Source organism: Anomalospiza imberbis, chromosome 1, assembly GCF_031753505.1.
Source record: "Anomalospiza imberbis isolate Cuckoo-Finch-1a 21T00152 chromosome 1, ASM3175350v1, whole genome shotgun sequence".
NCBI classification, from domain to species: Eukaryota; Metazoa; Chordata; class Aves; order Passeriformes; family Viduidae; genus Anomalospiza; species Anomalospiza imberbis.
Genome location: NC_089681.1, coordinates 11,478,342 through 11,497,820, shown reverse-complemented (window position 1 = coordinate 11,497,820; position 19,479 = coordinate 11,478,342). Strand labels below are relative to the sequence as shown.

General features: G+C 41.6%; 1 protein-coding gene across 1 annotated transcript in view; it reads left to right on the top strand.

Annotated features, from left to right (window-relative positions):
* The window catches only part of NSMCE2 (NSE2 (MMS21) homolog, SMC5-SMC6 complex SUMO ligase), a 126,236-nt gene that overhangs the window by 24,772 nt on the left and 81,985 nt on the right, over nucleotides 1-19,479 (top strand). The window contains 1 exon segment of the mRNA XM_068181289.1: nucleotides 1,997-2,103. Within this exon segment, the coding sequence (XP_068037390.1) occupies nucleotides 1,997-2,103 (107 nt within the window).

Genomic DNA, 19,479 nt, shown 5'->3' with positions numbered 1-19,479 from the left:
GATGTGTGTAATGTTTGAAGGAACAGCATCAGGGAAACAGCAGTGAACAGTATTGAGACTTAAAGCAGGCTGGTGGATGGGTGGAATGGTCAGTGCAGGAAGAATGTAGAACAGGATGTATTTGGAGAGAATGTCCCTCTTGCTGAGATATGTTCTGCCCCTTTGAGCTTTATATTAATACATCTCTCAAGTTGAATGCAACATTATTACTCTTCACCTAAAATTTATACTGTTAGGAAAGACAGCATTTGTACAGCTCTCTTGGTATTTAACAATGCACTTCTTTTTCCCTAAAAAAATATTTAAAATATTTAGGCCACTGTAGTTTCTTTGAGTATGATTAATTTTGGCCATGGGAGGAGAATGACAGTTATTTGCTACACAAACCTTTCCTGTGATTCATGGAGTGTCCTTTGTGTCAGCCTTGAAGGAGGCATTTCATATGCTTCCTAGCAGGAAGGAAAAATAGTGTGATCATAGTTACCAGATAGGACATGGAAACTGGGTGGGAGGGAAGGGAAAGGGGAGAGGGAAATGCTGATTATTCAGAAGAAAGTTGCAGGAATGCCAATATTCTGTCTGCAGTATCCATTCATCTACTTAATGAAAAATGGATACATACCAAGCCTATATATAATTAAGGGTAATGTCACAACTGTAATTGTCATGTTCACAAAATAGCATAGCTTATTATGTAACTTCTTTTGTGTAAATATATCTTAGCACTTTTCCTTTGTTTCCTTGATCCATCACTGTTTCAATATGGTGTGATGTTTCTGTCTCTGAGCGATGTGTTTTGGATTTTGCTCCCAAACTGATGGCTACCTACAATTGTGTCAGCTTTCTGCAGAAATAGGTTTTTATCTTCTAACATAATAACACAGTTAGCAACTTAAGCAATGTGCCAGCTTGCCAGATCAGAAGACATTTTCCTTTCTTCACCAAAAAAAGTAATTTGAAAAGCTGTACTACAATTTTCTTCCTTAAAGTAGCAGCACAGATTGGCTACTTAAGTACTTTTAAAGAATGCTCCATCAAATGACAGCCCCTAATGCTGCATGGCAGACTTTGGGGCTCTTTCACAGAGTCTAGCTGCTTCTAGCTGCTTTCTCTGTACCTGGAAACTGCAGGATAGGAATAAATGGGAGTAGCAGAAGTGGAAACATAGGTTTCCTCACTTCCTGATTTCCTGCATGGATTCAGGGCTTGTGGCTGGCTGTCCTCCTGCAGTTGGCAGCATTTGGTGTGGTACATGCAGCTGTGTCAGGAATATACAGCTGTGGCTGTTCAGCCTTGTAGCACCTACAGAGGGTCCTTTTCTAAGCAGATGCACAGCAACGTTAGAATGGGAAAGCAGAGGTGTAGTTAGAGATGAAAGGAGTTGAATCAGGAGGAATGTAGAAGAGAATAAAAGTAGATATGAATTACTAATCACATGACCTGCATTAATTGATTTTCCCTGGCAATTAGAATTTTCCTGCTTGAATCAGCCATACTATCAATTCTTCCATTATTTCCTGTGTTATAAAATGCTAGCTTTGTTTTGATTTTCCTGTAGCTGTGTTTATTGGGGATAAGAGATCTAATTATAGCTGTGAAGTATACTGTACTGAGAGGGCATTTAGGTTTATTCTGCCTATTTCTGAGGCAATGTGATGACTCATGAAATATAACTTTTGCAGAATATGTCCTGATTGCCTAATGACTAGGTGTTGGTAGATGAAATTACACATACTCTCTCTTGTTCACATGAAACTAGGGAAGTGTCTTTCTGAGTAAGCTGTTTGTTCAAGTTATCCAAGAAATGTCAAAGATTACAGTTGCAAAATGAGAAAAAAAAGTGCATGTTTGAGTAGCTTGAAAACACCTGCTGAGCCTTACAAATGCATTAGATATTCACGGCATGAATACTTGTAAATAAAATATTTGTGAAGAAAAAATGCTGCCTGAAAATAATGCAATTGATCACCCATGTTCCACATATTTTATTTTGCAGATGATGAAGAAGATGTTAACAATATGGAAAAAGTCATGTTAGAATATGCTACAATGGATAGACAACTTAATCATTATATAAAAGCATTTGAAGAAACCATAAATCAGGTAAAGTATCTCTTTTCATTAAGCTATGGAAACATACCCTTATTTAAATATTATCTTTTAAAGGACACAAGTGTTACATTTAAACAATACGCAATTGGAAAGACAGCTCTTTGGCAAGTATAAAATACTGAACTTGCCAGTACAACTGTTTTTTTCCCAGCTTCCTAGAGGGTGGCAGAGTTTTTAACTTCTCCCCACCAAACCTGCACCGTTAGGAATATGGGTAATGCTTTGGGAAGGATTGAGGACACTGTAGTTAAGACCCCCTGCTCTCAGGTGATACCACCTCATCTATTGTGGAAGATGGAAGTGAGGCAGATGATTTCAGGAACAAGCCGATGGCTGTGGCTGCAGAGAAGCGATGTTTTAAAGCCTGCTTGCCACTGCCTTCCTGCCACCTGACTCGGCTGGTAAAGGGTGAGCTGGCGGATTGCTCGCTGCATGAACCGGAGCCTCGCTCTGCCCCCGGACAAAGGACGGACAAAGGACGGACAAAGGACGGACAAAGGACGGACCAACTCCGGGCGCGGTGGCGGCGCCGCCGGTGGCCGCCAGGGGGGGCCGTGCCCACGCGCTGCCCGTCCCGGGCTCGGCGCGTGCCCGTCCCGGGTTCGGCGCGTGCCCGTCCCGGGTTCGGCGCGTTCCCGTCCCGGGCTCGGCGCGTCCCCGGCCCTGGCTCGGCGCGTCCCCGTCCCGGGCTCGGCGCGTCCCCGTCCCGGGTTCGGCGCGTTCCCGTCCCGGGTTCGGCGCGTGCCCGTCCCGGGTTCGGCGCGTGCCCGTCCCGGGTTCGGCGCGTTCCCGTCCCGGGTTCGGCGCGTCCCCGTCCCGGGTTCGGCGCGTGCCCGGCCCGGGCTCGGCGCGTGCCCGGCCCGGGCTCGGCGCGTTCCCGTCCCGGGTTCGGCGCGTTCCCGGCCCTGGCTCGGCGCGTTCCCGTCCCGGGTTCGGCGCGTTCCCGTCCCGAGCTCGGCGCGTTCCCGTCCCGGGTTCGGCGCGTCCCCGGCCCGGGCTCGGCGCGTCCCCGGCCCGGGTTCGGCGCGTGCCCGTCCCGGGCTCGGCGCGTTCCCGTCCCGGGTTCGGCGCGTCCCCGGCCCGGGCTCGGCGCGTCCCCGGCCCGGGTTCGGCGCGTGCCCGTCCCGGGTTCGGCGCGTTCCCGTCCCGAGCTCGGCGCGTGCCCGGCCCGGGCTCGGCGCGTTCCCGTCCCGAGCTCGGCGCGTTCCCGGCCCGGCGGGAGCGCGCGGCGGCTCCGCGGCAGAGCCGGGACGGGGAGGGGCCGGTCCAGGGTGGCCGAAGCTCAGTTTCAGGCCATGTCGGTGCCGGGAGAACTCAACTCCCTGAGTAGTGTGTGTCTGCACAGAAACTTCTGGTGTCGCTTTTCTGTGGATTTCTCTAGAAAAGGCAAAAGCACATCCCTGATTTCCCTTCAAGGTGGGAAGTCTGTGTTTCAAAATGTTAAGGTAGTGGAGCTTTTCAATTAAACCCTCCTGGCTGTTATCTTGCTATTGCTTTTTGTTCTTTTAAAAGCAGTAAAAGGAGAACAAAGCAATGCATTTCCCACTAGTTCTGTTGATATGCCTGCATGGTTTTTCTGTTGTAGAAAGGTTTTCCTTTAATTTTTTAAAAATCTGATTAGATGCTCAACTGAAACATCTTAATTCAGATAATTAAATATACATGCTTAAAAGGAGTTCAAAACTATGTCTGCAATAGCAAGTGTGGGACAGCAGTAAATACAGGCACTGTTCCCCATGTAGTCTTTGAATATACATTTTACTTCAGATATCACCATAATTGCAGACCTCCTAGTTTATATTGGATGGTTTAGAACTTTTTCCTTTTATTTGGACTACTCATGATTTTTAAAGCTTTCCTAGTAAATTGTAACACAATCATCATTGTTAGAGACTAATGATGTATATCGAGACTTGAGCGAAACACAGTTGGTTTATATTTTGATTATAAGCCAATTAATAATTGGTGTGTTATTGTTCTAATAGGAATTTTGAGTAATTTTAAAACATGGCTTTTTGACTTCTTTTATTATTTCCATTTATCAGCATTTTTTTCAAGTTTAGGACTCTAAAGAGCAAGTCTGTGCCTTCACCAACAAAGCACTCAAGTCCTGTTTACTTCAGATGTATTTTAAGTTGATATTTAAGATGATATTTTAAGTTGAGCACAGGTGCAAGTGCTTCACTGAAGATACTGTTTTTGGTTTCGGCAGAGCAGTGATACTTTTGTGATTTTTAGGATTGAATTCAGCAGTATCTGTTGTGTGCATATCTGAGCTGGTGTGCAAAAAAATACACCTGGAAGGGTTAGTTTTCCTTTTCCCCTCTTTTTTCCTCTAATGCAGCTTCTTTGTGTCGTTAAAACAAGCTCATTTCCTGTTATTTCAGTCCTAAGGTTTCAAAAATGCAGCTCCAAGATATTTAACGTGTTTTAGAGACTACATGAATTATAATCTTGGTAATGGCTAATTTGTTAGCCTCTAGCCACACTTCCCCTGTCTCTGCTTCCTACTTCACTCTAGGGAATTGTTCGTCCTTTCCCCTGCCAGCATCCAGAACAAACCTTTGTTTGTATATAACTTTGTATGTATGTAACTTCTGCTGTAGAACAGTTACAATCTGTTCTCTGAAAAATAACAGCTCATGCTTTATTTTGGAGGCTAGCTGCATGCCATGCCTCTGGAGCTGCACTGCCCATCTCCAGTTACCTGTCAGAGACAGCTTAACATCTACTTCTGGGAAACAGATACTGTTGCTGAATTTAGGGCTGCACCTGGAAGGAGCTGTAGAATAGCTTGGGTTTAAAATAGCCTCCACTGACTTGCTCCCTGGTTCCATCTGAATTCCTTACCTGAGGGCTTTCTCTCAGGAGTTGCAGCAGGTCATTAATTTTCACAAGCAGACTGTTCTTCGTGGACAAGATTTGTCTCCAGCTGTAAAACACATTTTACCTGATTATTTTATAAGTTTGTATGTTGATGATTTTTCTGGTCTGTAGTTTCCTCATACAGCAGTGAATCTGAAAGTATATTATAGTCTGTGTTTCACCTTCTAACCAGCTGCTTCTAGTGAAATGTCCAATTGGAATTTAGCAAGATAAGAGACAGCAGCAGTTAAAATTCCTGATGTATTATTTTATTATGTGTATCTTTAAATGGCATTGACAAAAAGGTGATATTGTACAACTAAAAGATTGTAATGTAAATAACTTGAAACTAGCATGAGATACAGTCACATGTTTTCTCAAAGCTAGTTTTTTTGTTGATTTAGGCTGCAGTAGGTGGAATGCAGAAGGTGAGACATACCAGCATCCTCTTCTGGTTGAATCAGCAGCCTGTTGAGCAAGAAGTGAGCAATTGAATCACAGTGTTTCCAACAATAGGCTGTGGGAAATCCTTTGTCTGTGGGAACTCCCTGTGCCACTGGATTTTCTTGTACCTGTGTAATGACTGGACTTCTGTTGCTGCTTCTTCTTTCATTTTTAATGGGTATTTTTAAGAGAAATTAGCCAATATTTGGGTCCTTACCATGCAAAGTCCAGACAGCACTCTTATTTTTAGTGTAACAATGAAAGACTGATAGAACTGCAGTATCTCTGGCAGAATTAATTTTTTTTATACTCTTGAAATGGACCCAAATGATTGGAACCCAGGCTCAAGTGTTCCCTACTCTGACAGAGTTCTCAAGTGGCCAGAATGCCAGCATATTGTGTTATCCTAAATATGGATTCTTTCACCCAGTGTGCAGGAAGACAATCCACACAGAGAGTCAAGATACTTAATTTTATTTCATGTCTGTGCCAAGAATGTGTTCTAGGTGGTGAATCCATAAAGCTAACACGTCTTCAATATGCCAGGTGCTCATTTTTATACACTCTGAGCAATAAAAAATTGGCATTTCCCATATATATAACAACCTAATTGTAGTCATTAGCTTTGCATTCTCTTGTCTGCATGTAAAGACCCAGTGCACATTTGTTTTACTGTGCATGCTCTCTGAGGAAGTGGCTTATGTCAGCAGGGCATGGTTGTACCCTACAGACAGGTGTTATACTGAATTTACTTGATGAGCACAATGTTCAAGCAAAGTTGTACTTGGCATTGTAGTTTGATTTATTGTGTTCTCCTGTTCTTGCTTCTTGGGTCATGGCAGTTGCGCCTGCTCCCTTACTTCTACTCTGCTCTCTGGCTTAGCAGGGATGGTGGTGGTGGACTGACCACTCTCTCAGCTTTTCAAGCATTTGGTTTCTTTGGGACTGTAAAAGCTGGGGCAAATTTTTTGAAGTCCCCGGACTTCTCTAGATAAAATTAATTATAGTGTATTGTAGATCAAACTAGAGAATGAGGAAGGTAAAACTGACTTCTAAAGTCATATTATTCCCACTTCTCTTTTCTTCTCCTTTAGGGAAAGAGAACCTGGGCTATTTTGTTTCTTTTGCAGGTGACAGGAAATTGTTGAACGTGGTAATGGCATCTGAAATTGTTGAACGTGGTAATGGCATCTCTGGCAAGGATTGCTTAGTGCTTCCTTTTGCAAGTTACTTCTTTGCCAAACATCACTTTGTCTGCCTTTTGCTAGTCCTGAGCTCTGTGACAGAATGAAATCCAAACCTTAGTGAGGTGGAAGAAGCATAGAGGAGACATATTTAAGAAAAGGACTAAAAGAAGGAAGCACTCAGAATGAGAAGAGGCAGAGGAAAAAGTAAAGGACATGGGCTTGGAAGGTTTTGAGATTATGTAGACATATGGGGAAGAGTCTGGTTGAAAGAGTGCTAGGAAGGAGGTCATATTGAGCTGAAGAAAAGATAGAAATATTAGATGTTGCATTGGTGCTGGAGTTTTATCCCTACTTCTGCTAGAGCTTTCCCACATTGTTCTTGTTGAATCATATCTGTCACTGTCAGTGGCTGCTGACATCTTTGTTTTCTGATTATCCTGCATGGAGACTGATTTGAGCAATTATAATGTAATTTAAAGTTAATTATAGTTTGAACCCAGGGAGTGAAATTTAAATGTTCTTTGTTGGGTTTTATCTGCAAAACTACTACATACACCTGATATAAGTGTATGTCTTGAGAGGATTTGAAGTCTGGATGTGTTGGTCATTTATGCCTGTGTGACTTCACACCTTGTCAAGTGTTCATTCTTCCTTTGCAAAGGTGAGGGGTGCACCATGTTCCTTGTACAAGAGTGATTTTGTCTCTATAGGATGTATAGGAACTATTCTTAAAATTGTTTTGTCTTTTTGGTAATGGTTCTTCCCTTTAGACTAGTAAGGTCCTTGGAGTGTGAATAAGAGGGGATGTTTGTTCAATGGGTCAGTAATTTAAAGTAGATTACTTAGTATTGGGATCTGTTATTTTAGTGAAAAACTGTGTAGGTTGTAATCCTGCAGAGGGATAATTCCCTTCAGTGATGAAGTTGTATTCCAAGTGTGCAGCTTGTGAGTGATCTAAAAGCCTCTGCATAAAACTAAAGAATCCTGTTTTAGAACTACTGTACAGTTAAATTCATGGTCTCTGATTTGCAACCTGTGTAGCAGAATTCTAGTTTCCTCACTTAAAACTCATAGTATAACTTGGATATAACTTGCTGTAGTAACTTGGCTGGTCTTCCTTGGTCTCATAAAAATGAAAGGGACTTAACATCTTTTTTAACCAGCTTCTGCCAGCATAACTTCGTAGGCCAGGAGTCCTATTGGAGAAGGTTCTGCCAATATGTCCAAGTTGTCTCTTTTGACAAAGCAAACTAAAGCAACAAAACATTTCTGCAGTGGTAGCTCCACTTGCAGTGTGGTCTTTGAAGGAACAGTAAGCTCAAGCAGAGGATGTGGTTCCAGCCAGCTCTCATCTTCATTGGCACAGCTATGGCAGCAGAACTAACGTGATGACCAAGTTCAGTGTATGTGGCAAGTGCCAGCAGGGTCATCAGTGACTGCTGCTGCCTGCTAGAGACAGGGTTGTGCTTAAAAATCAGATTGTTGCTTAGTTTTCTGTAGGAATAAATACCAGGAAGACTGTGAATCCCAAGGGATTCATGTGTTTTAACTGATGCGGGACTCTCTGACAGTGACTGACACTGTGATACTTATTACATTGTTGTCAGTGAAACAATTTTTGACATGGAACTTTCTAGTTTCATGGAACAAACAACCCTATTTGGTGCTGACACATTCTTAATAAGCATTCTGCTCTTCTTTTTCCCTCTTGCTACACTGTCATGACAATATGTTTTAGGGCAAAATCCACTGATGATATCCATATCTGCAGCTGTAACCTTCACTGTACAGCTGAGTTCAGAGCATTTCCTCTGACATCAGTGTTTCTTGATTCTGAAATATTGTCAGTTAGCCATGAAAATTTTGGGACCTTCTTTTTATCAAAAAGGTCGTCTGCTGCACAGAAATTGCTCAGGAAGGTCTTTGTGAAGTACTAGAAAAATGGGTTTAGTGGAATGGATATATCTTTTCTTGGGCTGGAAGGGAGAATAAAAAAACTCTTAGTCTTTTGCTGCATTTATCCTGACTCTCTGGTTGTAAAAGCAAATGATTCTATCTTGAAATTCACTCAGAGCGTACTAAGGTGCACCATCAACAGCAACAAGTCAAAATCCTGGTGAAAGATGTTGTACCAATGCCAATGTCTTTGGAGATTTTTTGAGAACTTACTTCATCTTTAGAGGTTTTTTTAACAATGGATCTCCTCTTGGCTGTTATTTTGGTACCTTGAATTCTAATTGGAATTCCTCTTATTTCTAGTTTACTTGCTATCTACTAATGAAGCCACTTCAGACTGATCATTCATCTCAGAGAACAAGCAAAATGTGGGCATTGGATTAAATCCTTATAATGACTTGGGCAGGATAGTTGAGGAAAATAATATGTGACTCTATAATTATGCCTCTGCATATATATATATATGTATATGTATAATGCCACAGGACTTACTAAAGCTTTTACAGGCAAGCTTATTTCTAGCATTAGCTAGCTATGGAGTTTTTTAATATTTTAAAGTTTCTTCAGTACAATTTCTTTGATACAATTTCTAATCAATGATATATTTCTTGCTCTGTCCTACTGCCATCTCCAAACAGTAATTCAAATAATACAGCACTGTTGTCGGCATGTTCTCTGCTTCCTGCAGAAACTGGGACAAAGATGCATTTCAACACATTTCTAATACTTACTTTATAATATTTGCTTTACTTTTTTGTGTTAAAGTCTCCGTATGTGTCAGACTAAGTATTTGATTGAATCCGCTTTTTTATTTTCTGAGAATTAGTGATCTATGTGTGTAGTTCTCTACAGTAATATGTTAGAGTCAACATTTGGTGAGCTGCAATTAAAATATGTTTTTTTAGCAAGCAGCATATGAAGAAGTAGGAATAGTGTTTTATTTTATGTGGGTTATGTAGCCCATCCTCAGTAGTGTGTCTTAGTGTGTCCTAGCAAGCATAAAAATGTGTCCTGCTTTTTGGAGAAGAAACCCTGGAAACTCTTGCATATGGACATAGGTTTGTTTGACTTCACTGTGGCTGCTTACATTGGCCAAGTGAAACATTTTCCTAAATATTTGCAGTGTCAACATTGTAGTTGCTGAAATGGCCCTTGGCTCGTGTGGGTAGGCGTGGGGCAGCAGGGGCCACAGCTGGTTAGCAGTGAAGATTTGGGGGAAAAGAAATGTTGTGGACCTATGGCCATCACATGGATCTGGGACCTCTGTAGATATGGTGGCAGCAGGGATTATATTAAGAACAAACGTGCCAGAGAAGTCCTGAGAACCACATCGTAATTTAAAAACTGTGTTTGCTATGTTGGGCAGCAGTGCTGCCCAGTAGGTAGCAAACTAGCCTGCGATTTAGGAGGACTGGATGCTATTTTCAGGTCTACTAGCAGCTTGTGTGGTTGACCTTGACAAATTGTTTCACTGTGTACTTTGGGCTGGGGTCCTGTGTTTATTAACACTGCATTTGTGCAGCTCCAATCACCTGGTGGGACATGCTCATCAATTAAGCCAGATCACATGATACTGTTTATGCTGGCTGTATTCTGGCTGCAGGACAGACACTACCTGATGGAGCATAACTGTGCAAAATTAGAATTGGCAGAGTGGGTTATACTCAGTTGGTGTGTCATGCAGCTGTGGTGGTTTTGATCTCATACAAGGCATCCTGAAACTGAATTTACCATCTTGCTCAACCACAATCTCAGTCATGTGGATGGCATCCCATATCACTGTCTGTAAAGAGATTTATATTTTTTTCTACCTGAAGGACTCAAAGCTATTTGAATTCAGTTTTTAATGATTTTATTTTAACACTGAAGATTGCAATTTGCAGTCTGAACGTTTTCTGAAATTCCAGAAGGTCACATATAGAGCAACTAATAGTCCCTGTGATTTGTATCCTTACTTTTCTAGGCAGTGTCTGCATTTCAGAGTCAATGTGAGTTAACTCTATCTCTTTTAGCCTAGCCTAGAGAAAGAAGATAAAATATTGAAATGTAATGAAACTGGTGGGTGTTGAGGCAAAATAGCCAGATTAAAAAACTATCTTAATCTCAAATAATGGATTTTTTTTTTTTTTAGATGAAATTTATTACTGGAAACACTGGCGTTGTAGTTTCAGCCGCTCAGTAGTGAAAATAGTATTTCAAATTAATCGTCTCATCTAGAAAGCTCCTGCTGACAGTCAAGGATTTAAATCCTTGACTGGGGGCCAGGGGGTGAAAGTTGAGTGTTAAATCCTGGATGATTCTCAGCAGCAGGAGCTATTGCTTTAAATGAGTTTCTCCTGTTAATTGAACACACCCAAGTTGATCAGTGTCAGTGGGGAGGCAGTTTCTGGAATGCCTTCCATAAAATGTCTCCCTCCAAAGGTTGACTTTTGTTTTAATTACTGTAATTGTTTCCAGAAATCATATGTTGGATACTTTAAAATTAATTCTCCAAAATTTTAAATGTTAAGTTAGTCATTTAAAAACATTTACTTTTTCTCCTTTTTCTCCTAGTATTTTTTTAAACTGATCTTATCAATAAAAATACGCAGTTACCCAGATTTTCCCTCAGCAAAATTCTTAGCAGAATTATAATGAATCACAGATATGTTGCTTATAGCATTAACTAGATCACATTTTTTTTTGGTGGCTGATACTGCCATGAATTTGTTTTTGTTAAAGAATTTCAGCTAAGAAGGAGTTAGTGGTAGGAGCTGCAACTCTCATTCCTAGCTTCCTCATGAATTATATTATTTGGGACTTTTTCTTGTAGAGCTGTTCAATACTCGGTGTAAACAGGAGTGTGCATGCAACTTACTGCATGTCATTTAGAATAGACCAAAGTCATGCAACTTTGTAGTATGGTTTCCTGTGAATGTTTTCACTTTTACAGAACTGTGTATTTGGGGTTTTGTTAAAATGGAGAGCATTTATTTGCTTTATATTTTGATGCTGGGACTTAAGAGTAGCTTTTTGACATTTATTTATTTAAATTGAATAATGGGTTTCTCACAGTTTTTAACACATGTGCTCAACCTGTGCTGCAAATGTCAAATTGTTTTTCTTTCTCATATTCCACATTGCTCCTGTTGAGGGAAGCTAGTGCTGTGATTTCAAAGCAGCAGCATGACTTCTTTGTGTTTGTGATGTGCTGCAGTATGTAACTATGTCCATTCCAGTGCCTACTGAAATTAAAAAAAAAAAAAAAAATCTGCCTTGTAGTATGTATGCATTTTATTATCTTTCCAATTTGAAGAAGAGGTTTCAAAAAATACCTGAATCCTGCCAGAAATCAATACCAGATGTCACAGTATCTCCCAAATGTGGCCCCATTGTTGATAACCTACTGTGAGTTACAAACAGTGTGCTTGATAATAAGGGTTGGCAAGTTGAGCTAATTTCTGGGCTCTCATCTTTTTCATCTGAGCTACATCCGTAGCTTGAGCAAGCTGATTTCACCAGCTGGAGTATTTCTTTTGTCCTTAGACTTGTGTGTTAATACTGATAGTAGATGAAAAATACTATAAAAGACTTAAGAAAATAAGTGTGTACATCAGATGCACTCCAGACTTCCTCATAAAGTGTAAAGTTCCCATGTTTACCTGTACTCACACATACCACACCTGATAAATTCTATAAAACCAGAGAAATTAAAAGCTCAGTGATGTTGCTGCTCTTAACTCTTCTGGCACTCTTCAAATGTGAGTGCCTCGCTGCATTGCCACTGCTTCTGTGTAAACGATTCACAGTGCTTGTTCAACTGGGTACTCATCCACTGTTCAAAGCTGTAGTGATGCTTTTGTTTCCCCTGTTTTGTGGGGAGAAGATTGGATAGTGAGGGCTTGGATGCAGTGGTGAGTTTACAAGAGTTGCTGGGAAGATGGCGACTCTGGTAAGGGAAAACATACAGGGTGTGGTTTTGTGGGGTGTGATAATTGTTGTAATACAAAGTGTGGGCTGTAAATGAAATGTTTCTCCATGGATATTTCTATGCTTAGTTGGAGGTGATCAAGGGATGCAGGTAAAGGCTGGGCTGCGCTAGAGGCAGTTAGGTCCAGTTCAGTAAAACTGTCTCTTGAAAGAGGGAGTTTCTGGAGAAGCTATTAAAAACCCCACTGTATGCCCTTAGTCCTCACAAAACAACCCCACCTTTCCCCACTGCTCTCTGCTAAATTCACTAAGAGTGAGCCATAGCTTTCACCACCATCTCCTCTCAATGGAATTCTGCTGTTCAGATTGGTGGGCAGCTTCTCTGCCTTTTCTCTTGCATCCTGTTTAGGCTTTGGCATCTCTTTCTTACCTTCTTTTGGTGTAACCCAGAGTGGGCTGTTGTTGGTTGGTCACCTGCCCTTGGAGAAGACTCAGCACTGTTGCCTTTTCTCCCACTGACAGCAGTGCTTTGTGTCTCTTGGCAAATGTAATCTGACAGAGCACATGGAAGTATTATTGAACAGTATTTTAGGAGAATCTGGCCCATCAATTATATGTGTCTCTACCAACCCTTTATGGACTAATTGGACCTGAGTTTAGCAAGTCATCCTCCTTAATTGATCGGTTAGGTTGGCAGATGCCTGGCCACCTTCATCAGTCAGGCTTATAAACAAATATCAGACAAATCCTGTCAACCAAATCCTATCAGGTTTATGTGCACAGCATAGGCCACTGTAGTTGTAATGGTTGCTGCAGTTCAGCGTGAGTTTGCACTTGGCCATTTCCAAGCCCTATAAAACTCAGACCCAAACTCCTTATGTTCGTCCTTTCTTATACTAGTTCTTTTCAGCAGTTATTTACTTTTAAATAAAATTTTAATAGTAAGAGATTGTTTTATGGTAAGGGGAAAATCCAGCTAAAGCAAAAAGCATCTATACAGGATTACAGGTGTGGCTTCTGCTCAAGGAGAAACTGTCAGTTAATTCAGGTAAGAGGTGACTATAATAGCAATGTGTAGTCATGGATGGAACAGAAGTGTTTGTTCACCGTGTGTCACATAAAGAGCCATTTAATGAAATTATCCAGCAGCAGGTTTTAAATCAAGAAAAGGAAGTAATTTTTTACACAGTCAATAATTACATTATGGAATTAGTTGCCACAGGATGTTATGGAGACCAAAATCATTAATGAGTTCCAAAAGCTACTGGACAAATTAATAGAAGGAAAAAATCCTTGACAGCTGTTAGATGCAATGATTCAAATACAGTCACTGGCTTGCTAAATCCCTAAAATGCAAGTTGTTAGTTGTAGGGAGAGTATTTGGTGAGAAACAGCTTTTTGCTTCTGCCATTGCTAAAGGGAATAGAATATGCTGGATGGGTCTTTGATGTGAGGTGCCATATCTGAAAGAAGCAGAAAATAAACTGCTTTATTTTAGAAAATCCAGTCTCCACAAGCACTAATGCACCCTGAAATGTATGTTAAATGGCTATGGAGTTTTAGATAAATGACATTTATTCTCTATTTGAAACCTATTTTGAAATATTATTCTATCTAAAAACAACCTTCCACCTCCATAATTTTAATATTTGGAAAGTTTTCAGGATATCTAATAATTTATCTCTCTGTTCTTACTTATATATTTGATTATTTAAAAAATAAGTAAATGAACAGCTCCTGCTCTGGGCATTGTTGCATAATTGAAAAATTCTTAATCTGAAAGCTCATTTCAAATCCATATAGTATAAAACCACATAAACCATTTAATAATTAGGTACGGGCAGATAAAATCCAACTTGAAGTTTGCAGAGCTACACCCACTTGAACCAAAAAAAGGGAGGAATCTTCTGCTAGATTCTTGTCTTGCAGCCAGTTTTCTCCCTTAATGCCCAAAAAAAACCCCCTTAATAACTTGTTCTAAATTACAAATCCTCCTGTATTATTGATGGGAGGAGGTGAACTACATCTCTGTGTGAGTATCAGGTAGGACCCCTTCTTATAAACTTGATGAATTTTCAGCTGAAGTACCTGCTCTGATCTCAACCACACCAAATGGGATAAAATATTTTCCTGGATGGTTAAGTAAAATGCAATGTAGGTTTTTAAACTATTTTGATAGATCATAATCTGAAAGTTTTAAGATCAGTCCTTGAGATTCTTGGATTGGTGAATATAAAAATGCCTTTTATATCCCAATCAACAGTGTCATAAAATAGATATGTGATCCAACTGGGATATATAAATTTGGTCAACTAAGTTGTGGATGTGGTCTGCTTAGTACTGGAGATACTGGATAAGAGACAACAAAGCATGTCTTATTTTTTTAAAAAAAGAAAGCATTAAGTTCATAGCACTGTCAGAAAAATCACAATTCTATGTGTCTTTTCATTACTTGAGGAAAGCTTGGCTCCACCATTTTTGTAACTCTTCTTCAAATAGTTTTTTTGCCTCTCTTAGCCTCATGTTTATGGGTATAAAAACCCCAGCTTCTGTCGGTCATGAGTCCGTGGCCCCTTTCCAGATTTGGGTTTCTCCAAATGTGTCTTGAACTGGGAAGTCTGATATGGAATGCAGTATTTCAGCTATTGCCTAATCAATGCTTCACAGAGGGGAACAATAACTTCTGTTGTTCTGCTGGCCATGCTGCTCCAAATGTAGCCATACCCAATTTGCTAATTAGCAGTGAAAACATTTCCTGAAATTTCACTTAGCATCTACCGTAGCAGAGCTGCTGCAAGGCCAGTCAATCCCTAGAATCTACTGGTGCCTGGGGTTATCCTGCCCCTAGAAAAGCTGTAGAATTCTTCTTGAACTTGGCATTACCAGTTCTGATTTTCCTCAAGGTCCTTCTTGATTAAAGCTCTACTGCTTGATATGTCAAATGCCACCAGATTAGTTATGTCTAGAAGATTGCTGAGAGTGCATTTGGTTTCATCATCCAGGCCTTTGGTGAGGATATTGAACATACTCAGCTCTTCTGTTCAGCACTACAATACACCTCTTGGTACAGGCTACCAGTTGGATGGCAAACTGATGTTTGCTGTGAGCATTACCCTCTGAGCTGGCTGGCCCAGTAATTTTCAGTCTACCCAACAGACCATTTGATTACATCCACCACTCTCTCCACATCTGCATTTTAGGTCAGTTCATCACAGGAAGCAATCATCAGTTTCATCAAGCATTATCTGCCCTTGGTGAGTCTGTGCTGATTGTGGCTGGTTACCTTTTTGTTCTCTGCATGTTTGGAGGTGGATTCCAGAAGGATGTGGTATGTAATCCTTCCAGAGGCTGGTGGTAGGCTAAGTGGCCTGTAGTTGCCGTTCTTTTGTCTTTGATAAAGCCAGGCACAGTGCTCGCCTTTCTCCAGTTTTCAGGAGTGTGCCACAATGATCATGGCTTTTTTAGGGATGAGAGGCAGGTCTAGTGACACATCAGCTGACTCTTTCAGCACTTTCAGATTAATTGTGTCTGTCCACATAGATTTGAATACATCAGCTGTTCTGCCTATTCCTAACTTGTCCCTAAAATATTTCTTCTCAAATCATCCTGGTACATCTGGAAATCTAGGAGTAATCTTTGCCTGTGAGGATGGAGGCAAAAATGTATTCAGTACCTCAGCCTTTTTCATCTGCACAACCACTGGGTTATCTCCTCCAGCCAGCAACATCCTCACATTTCCTCTGAATTTACACAACTCTGTCTTGCTGCTATTTACATCCATCACTTGTTTTCATTCTAAATGTGCTTTCATTTTCTCAGAGTTGTTCCTAAAGTGCCAAAGTAGTGGTTTTGTACTCTTTTTTTGTTTGCTGTATGCTGCCCTTTTGCATTATAGTTCATTAAGAAACTCCTTGCTTACTCAGTGAGTCTTCTACTGAAATGCCAATCTTCTTGTAAAATAGGATTATTATTATTTCCTCAGTAGGCAGTAAGTTTTCTACAAAAATTTATCAGCTAAGATGACACTTTTTGCTTTAACGCCCCAGGAGCCATGTCCTGTATAATCCAAAGGTCATTTGCATAAAATCCTTAGTGCTGTTTCTTCTCCTTATCTTCCCAGTCTTCTGGATTCTGAATACAATCAGCTTGTGGTCACTGCTCCCAGGCTACTACCTGTGACCACATTTGCCACTTTTCTTCCATGTTTGTGTACAGAGGTCACATAGGTTATTACTTTTGTTTGTCCTCTCTAGCATTTGCATTAAAAAGTTATCACCCATCTGGTCTAGAAATACCCTGGATTGCTTGCACAATGCCCTGTGGCTCTAATGAGGACCAAGTCTGGTAACTGGGTTGTTTTTGGTCATTGTTTGTATACAGCATTATCCAGTTCATCATCCCCTTGAACAGGTGGGGTGTGACAGGCCCAGGCTGCATAGCTCATGTTTCTTTTGCCTTTGCTTTTGACTAGGAGTTTCCTGTCAGGTAAGTCTCTGGTTTCACACTGGACCTCAGCATAGACAAGGAGATGCTTTGTAAGAAAGTGCAACTGCCATTCTTCTCCATTTTCTACATGAATAACCTCCATGACACTCTTCCTGTCATGGATTCTGTCCCATTTAATCTTCGTGATCCCGATGACATCAGAGCACTCTGACTGTGCATGGACTTCCAATTCTTCTTGTTTGTAGGCCAAGCTCTGTGTGTTAGTACCCAGACACCCGAGGTTAGCATGTGCATGCTCTCCCTCCAAGCAGAAATGTGTAACTTTCCCAAGTGCCCTTTTCTTACACAGACTTTATCCTTCCTTCCTTTACCTCTGGGCAAAGGCTCCATTGTTCAGTGAATTTAGTTTAAAGTCATCATCACTAGAACTGTAATCTCTTCACAGAACTATTTTTGTCAGGTGGCTTTAATATCTTCTTAACAGTCCATTTGCATTGAATGGGACATTGTAGTCAAAGAAACCAAAGTCCTGCTGCTGACAGCAGCTGTGCAGACAGGCATCAGTCTACTGGTTATATCTGCTGGCCAGACCTCTCCATGGACCACAAGGTTTGAGGAGAGCACCACTGAGATTTCTGCCATCTTGTATTTGCTCTGAGCTCTTTCTTCATTTGAGCTGCTCAGGGTTTCCCTTGGCTGTGTTACTTCTCTCCCACAGGGGATGGCAGCAAGAGGTAGAATTTGGAGGCTGGGTGAGTGTTGGCAATTTGTCTGCAGCATCAGTGATCCAGGTTGTAGGCAAGCAGCAGACTCACATGGATAGCAGGGATGGATTCTTTTGCTTTACATGGGAAGCATCATAAGCCACTAACACCAATGCTCCTTTAGTACTGATACTAGTGCAAAGACTTGAGATACCGCCTCAGAATTTTATCCCCAAACACTGCAGCTGTTTCTGAAACTGTTAGCTAGGCACAGCTGGAAGAGGAAGCAGAGCTGTATTCCTGTTACCTGAAGTCGTGGGACTCCAGTTTCCGAACAATGCAAGTTTTTATCTGCTTCTTGGTCCTTCAGTCATACCTTTCTGCCTGGAACCATAGAATAGAAAGAATCATAGATTCATTAAGGTTGGAAAATACCCTTTAACATTTTTGGTGAAGAAATTTTTGCTCATATCCAGTCTAAACCTTCCCTGGAGCAACTTCAGGCTGTTTTGTCTTCTCCTGTCACTTGTTACTTGGGAGAAGAGATTAACCCCCATCTGGCTACAACCTTCTTTCAGGGAGTTGTGGAGAGCAATAAGGTCCCCTCTGAGCCTCCTTTTCTCCAGACTGAACACTCCGAGCCCACCAGCAACTTTGTTACCCTTCTTTGGACATGCACCAGCACCTCAGTGTCAACATTCATTTGCAAACTGACTGAGGGTGCCCTTGATCCCCTCACCCAGATCATAGATAAAGGTATTAAATGGGACTGGTCTCAATACCAAGCCCTGGAGAACACCACTTGTGAGCAGCTGCCAGCTGGATTTAACTCCATTCACCACAAACCCCTCTTGTCTGGGCCTGATTCCTTGGTTGTCCTGTATGTGCCATGTGTTGGCACTCAAGGTAATCTACTCTGTAACCTTCTCTGGCACTGAAGTTAGGCTGACAAACCTGTAGCTCCCCAGATCTTCCTTCCTGCCCTTCTTGTAGATGGGTATTACATTGATTCCCTTCCAATCATCTGAGACCTCCCTGTTGAGCCAGGATTGCTGATAAATGATGGAGAGTGGCTTGGTCAGCTCTTCTACCAGCTCCCCCAGTACTCTTGGGTGGATCCCATTTGGCCCCATGGATTTATGTGTGTCCAAATGCTGTAGCAGCTCACTGACCAATTGCCCTTGGATTATGGGGGCTTCAATGTGCTTGTTGTCCCTCTCTTCCAGCTCATGGGGCTGGGTCCCCGCAAAAAACCAGTCTGACTATTGAAGACTGAAGCAAAGACGTTATTAAATATCTCTGCCTTTACTTTATCCTTTGTCACCATGTCATGTGATCCCCATGCCCAGGATAGCCTCTGACTGTTACATCACTCACAAGTCCCTCTCTATTCACAACAGCAGGTCCAGCAGGTGCCTTCCCTTGTTGGCTCCCTCACCAGTTTTGTCAGGAAGTTTTCTTCCACACACTCTGAGAACCTGCTGGACTGTTCCTTCTCTTCTGTAAAGTATTTCTAGCAGACATCTGTAATTCTTACGGCAGTGGAGCTTAAGTTTATACCTTGGAAAAAAATTTTTAAAGTTCCTACTGCTCTCCTGAGCAGCACCCCTGAAGTGAAGCCCAATGGCTACTCTTGGCTGCTCCTCACTGAGCAGAGCAGTGATTTGACCTGAGCATGGCTCCATGGCTGCCTACTTTGGGAGGAGCACTGGGCAGCTGAACAGTCCAAGCTCTGGATAGCAGAATGCACCCTCACCACTTCCAAGGAGTTGTCAAAGTACCAGGAAGGCTGCAGTGGTGACTACTGGTGACGTGTACTGTGTTCATCACTGCTTGGAAGCAGCTTCTCTTCGTGA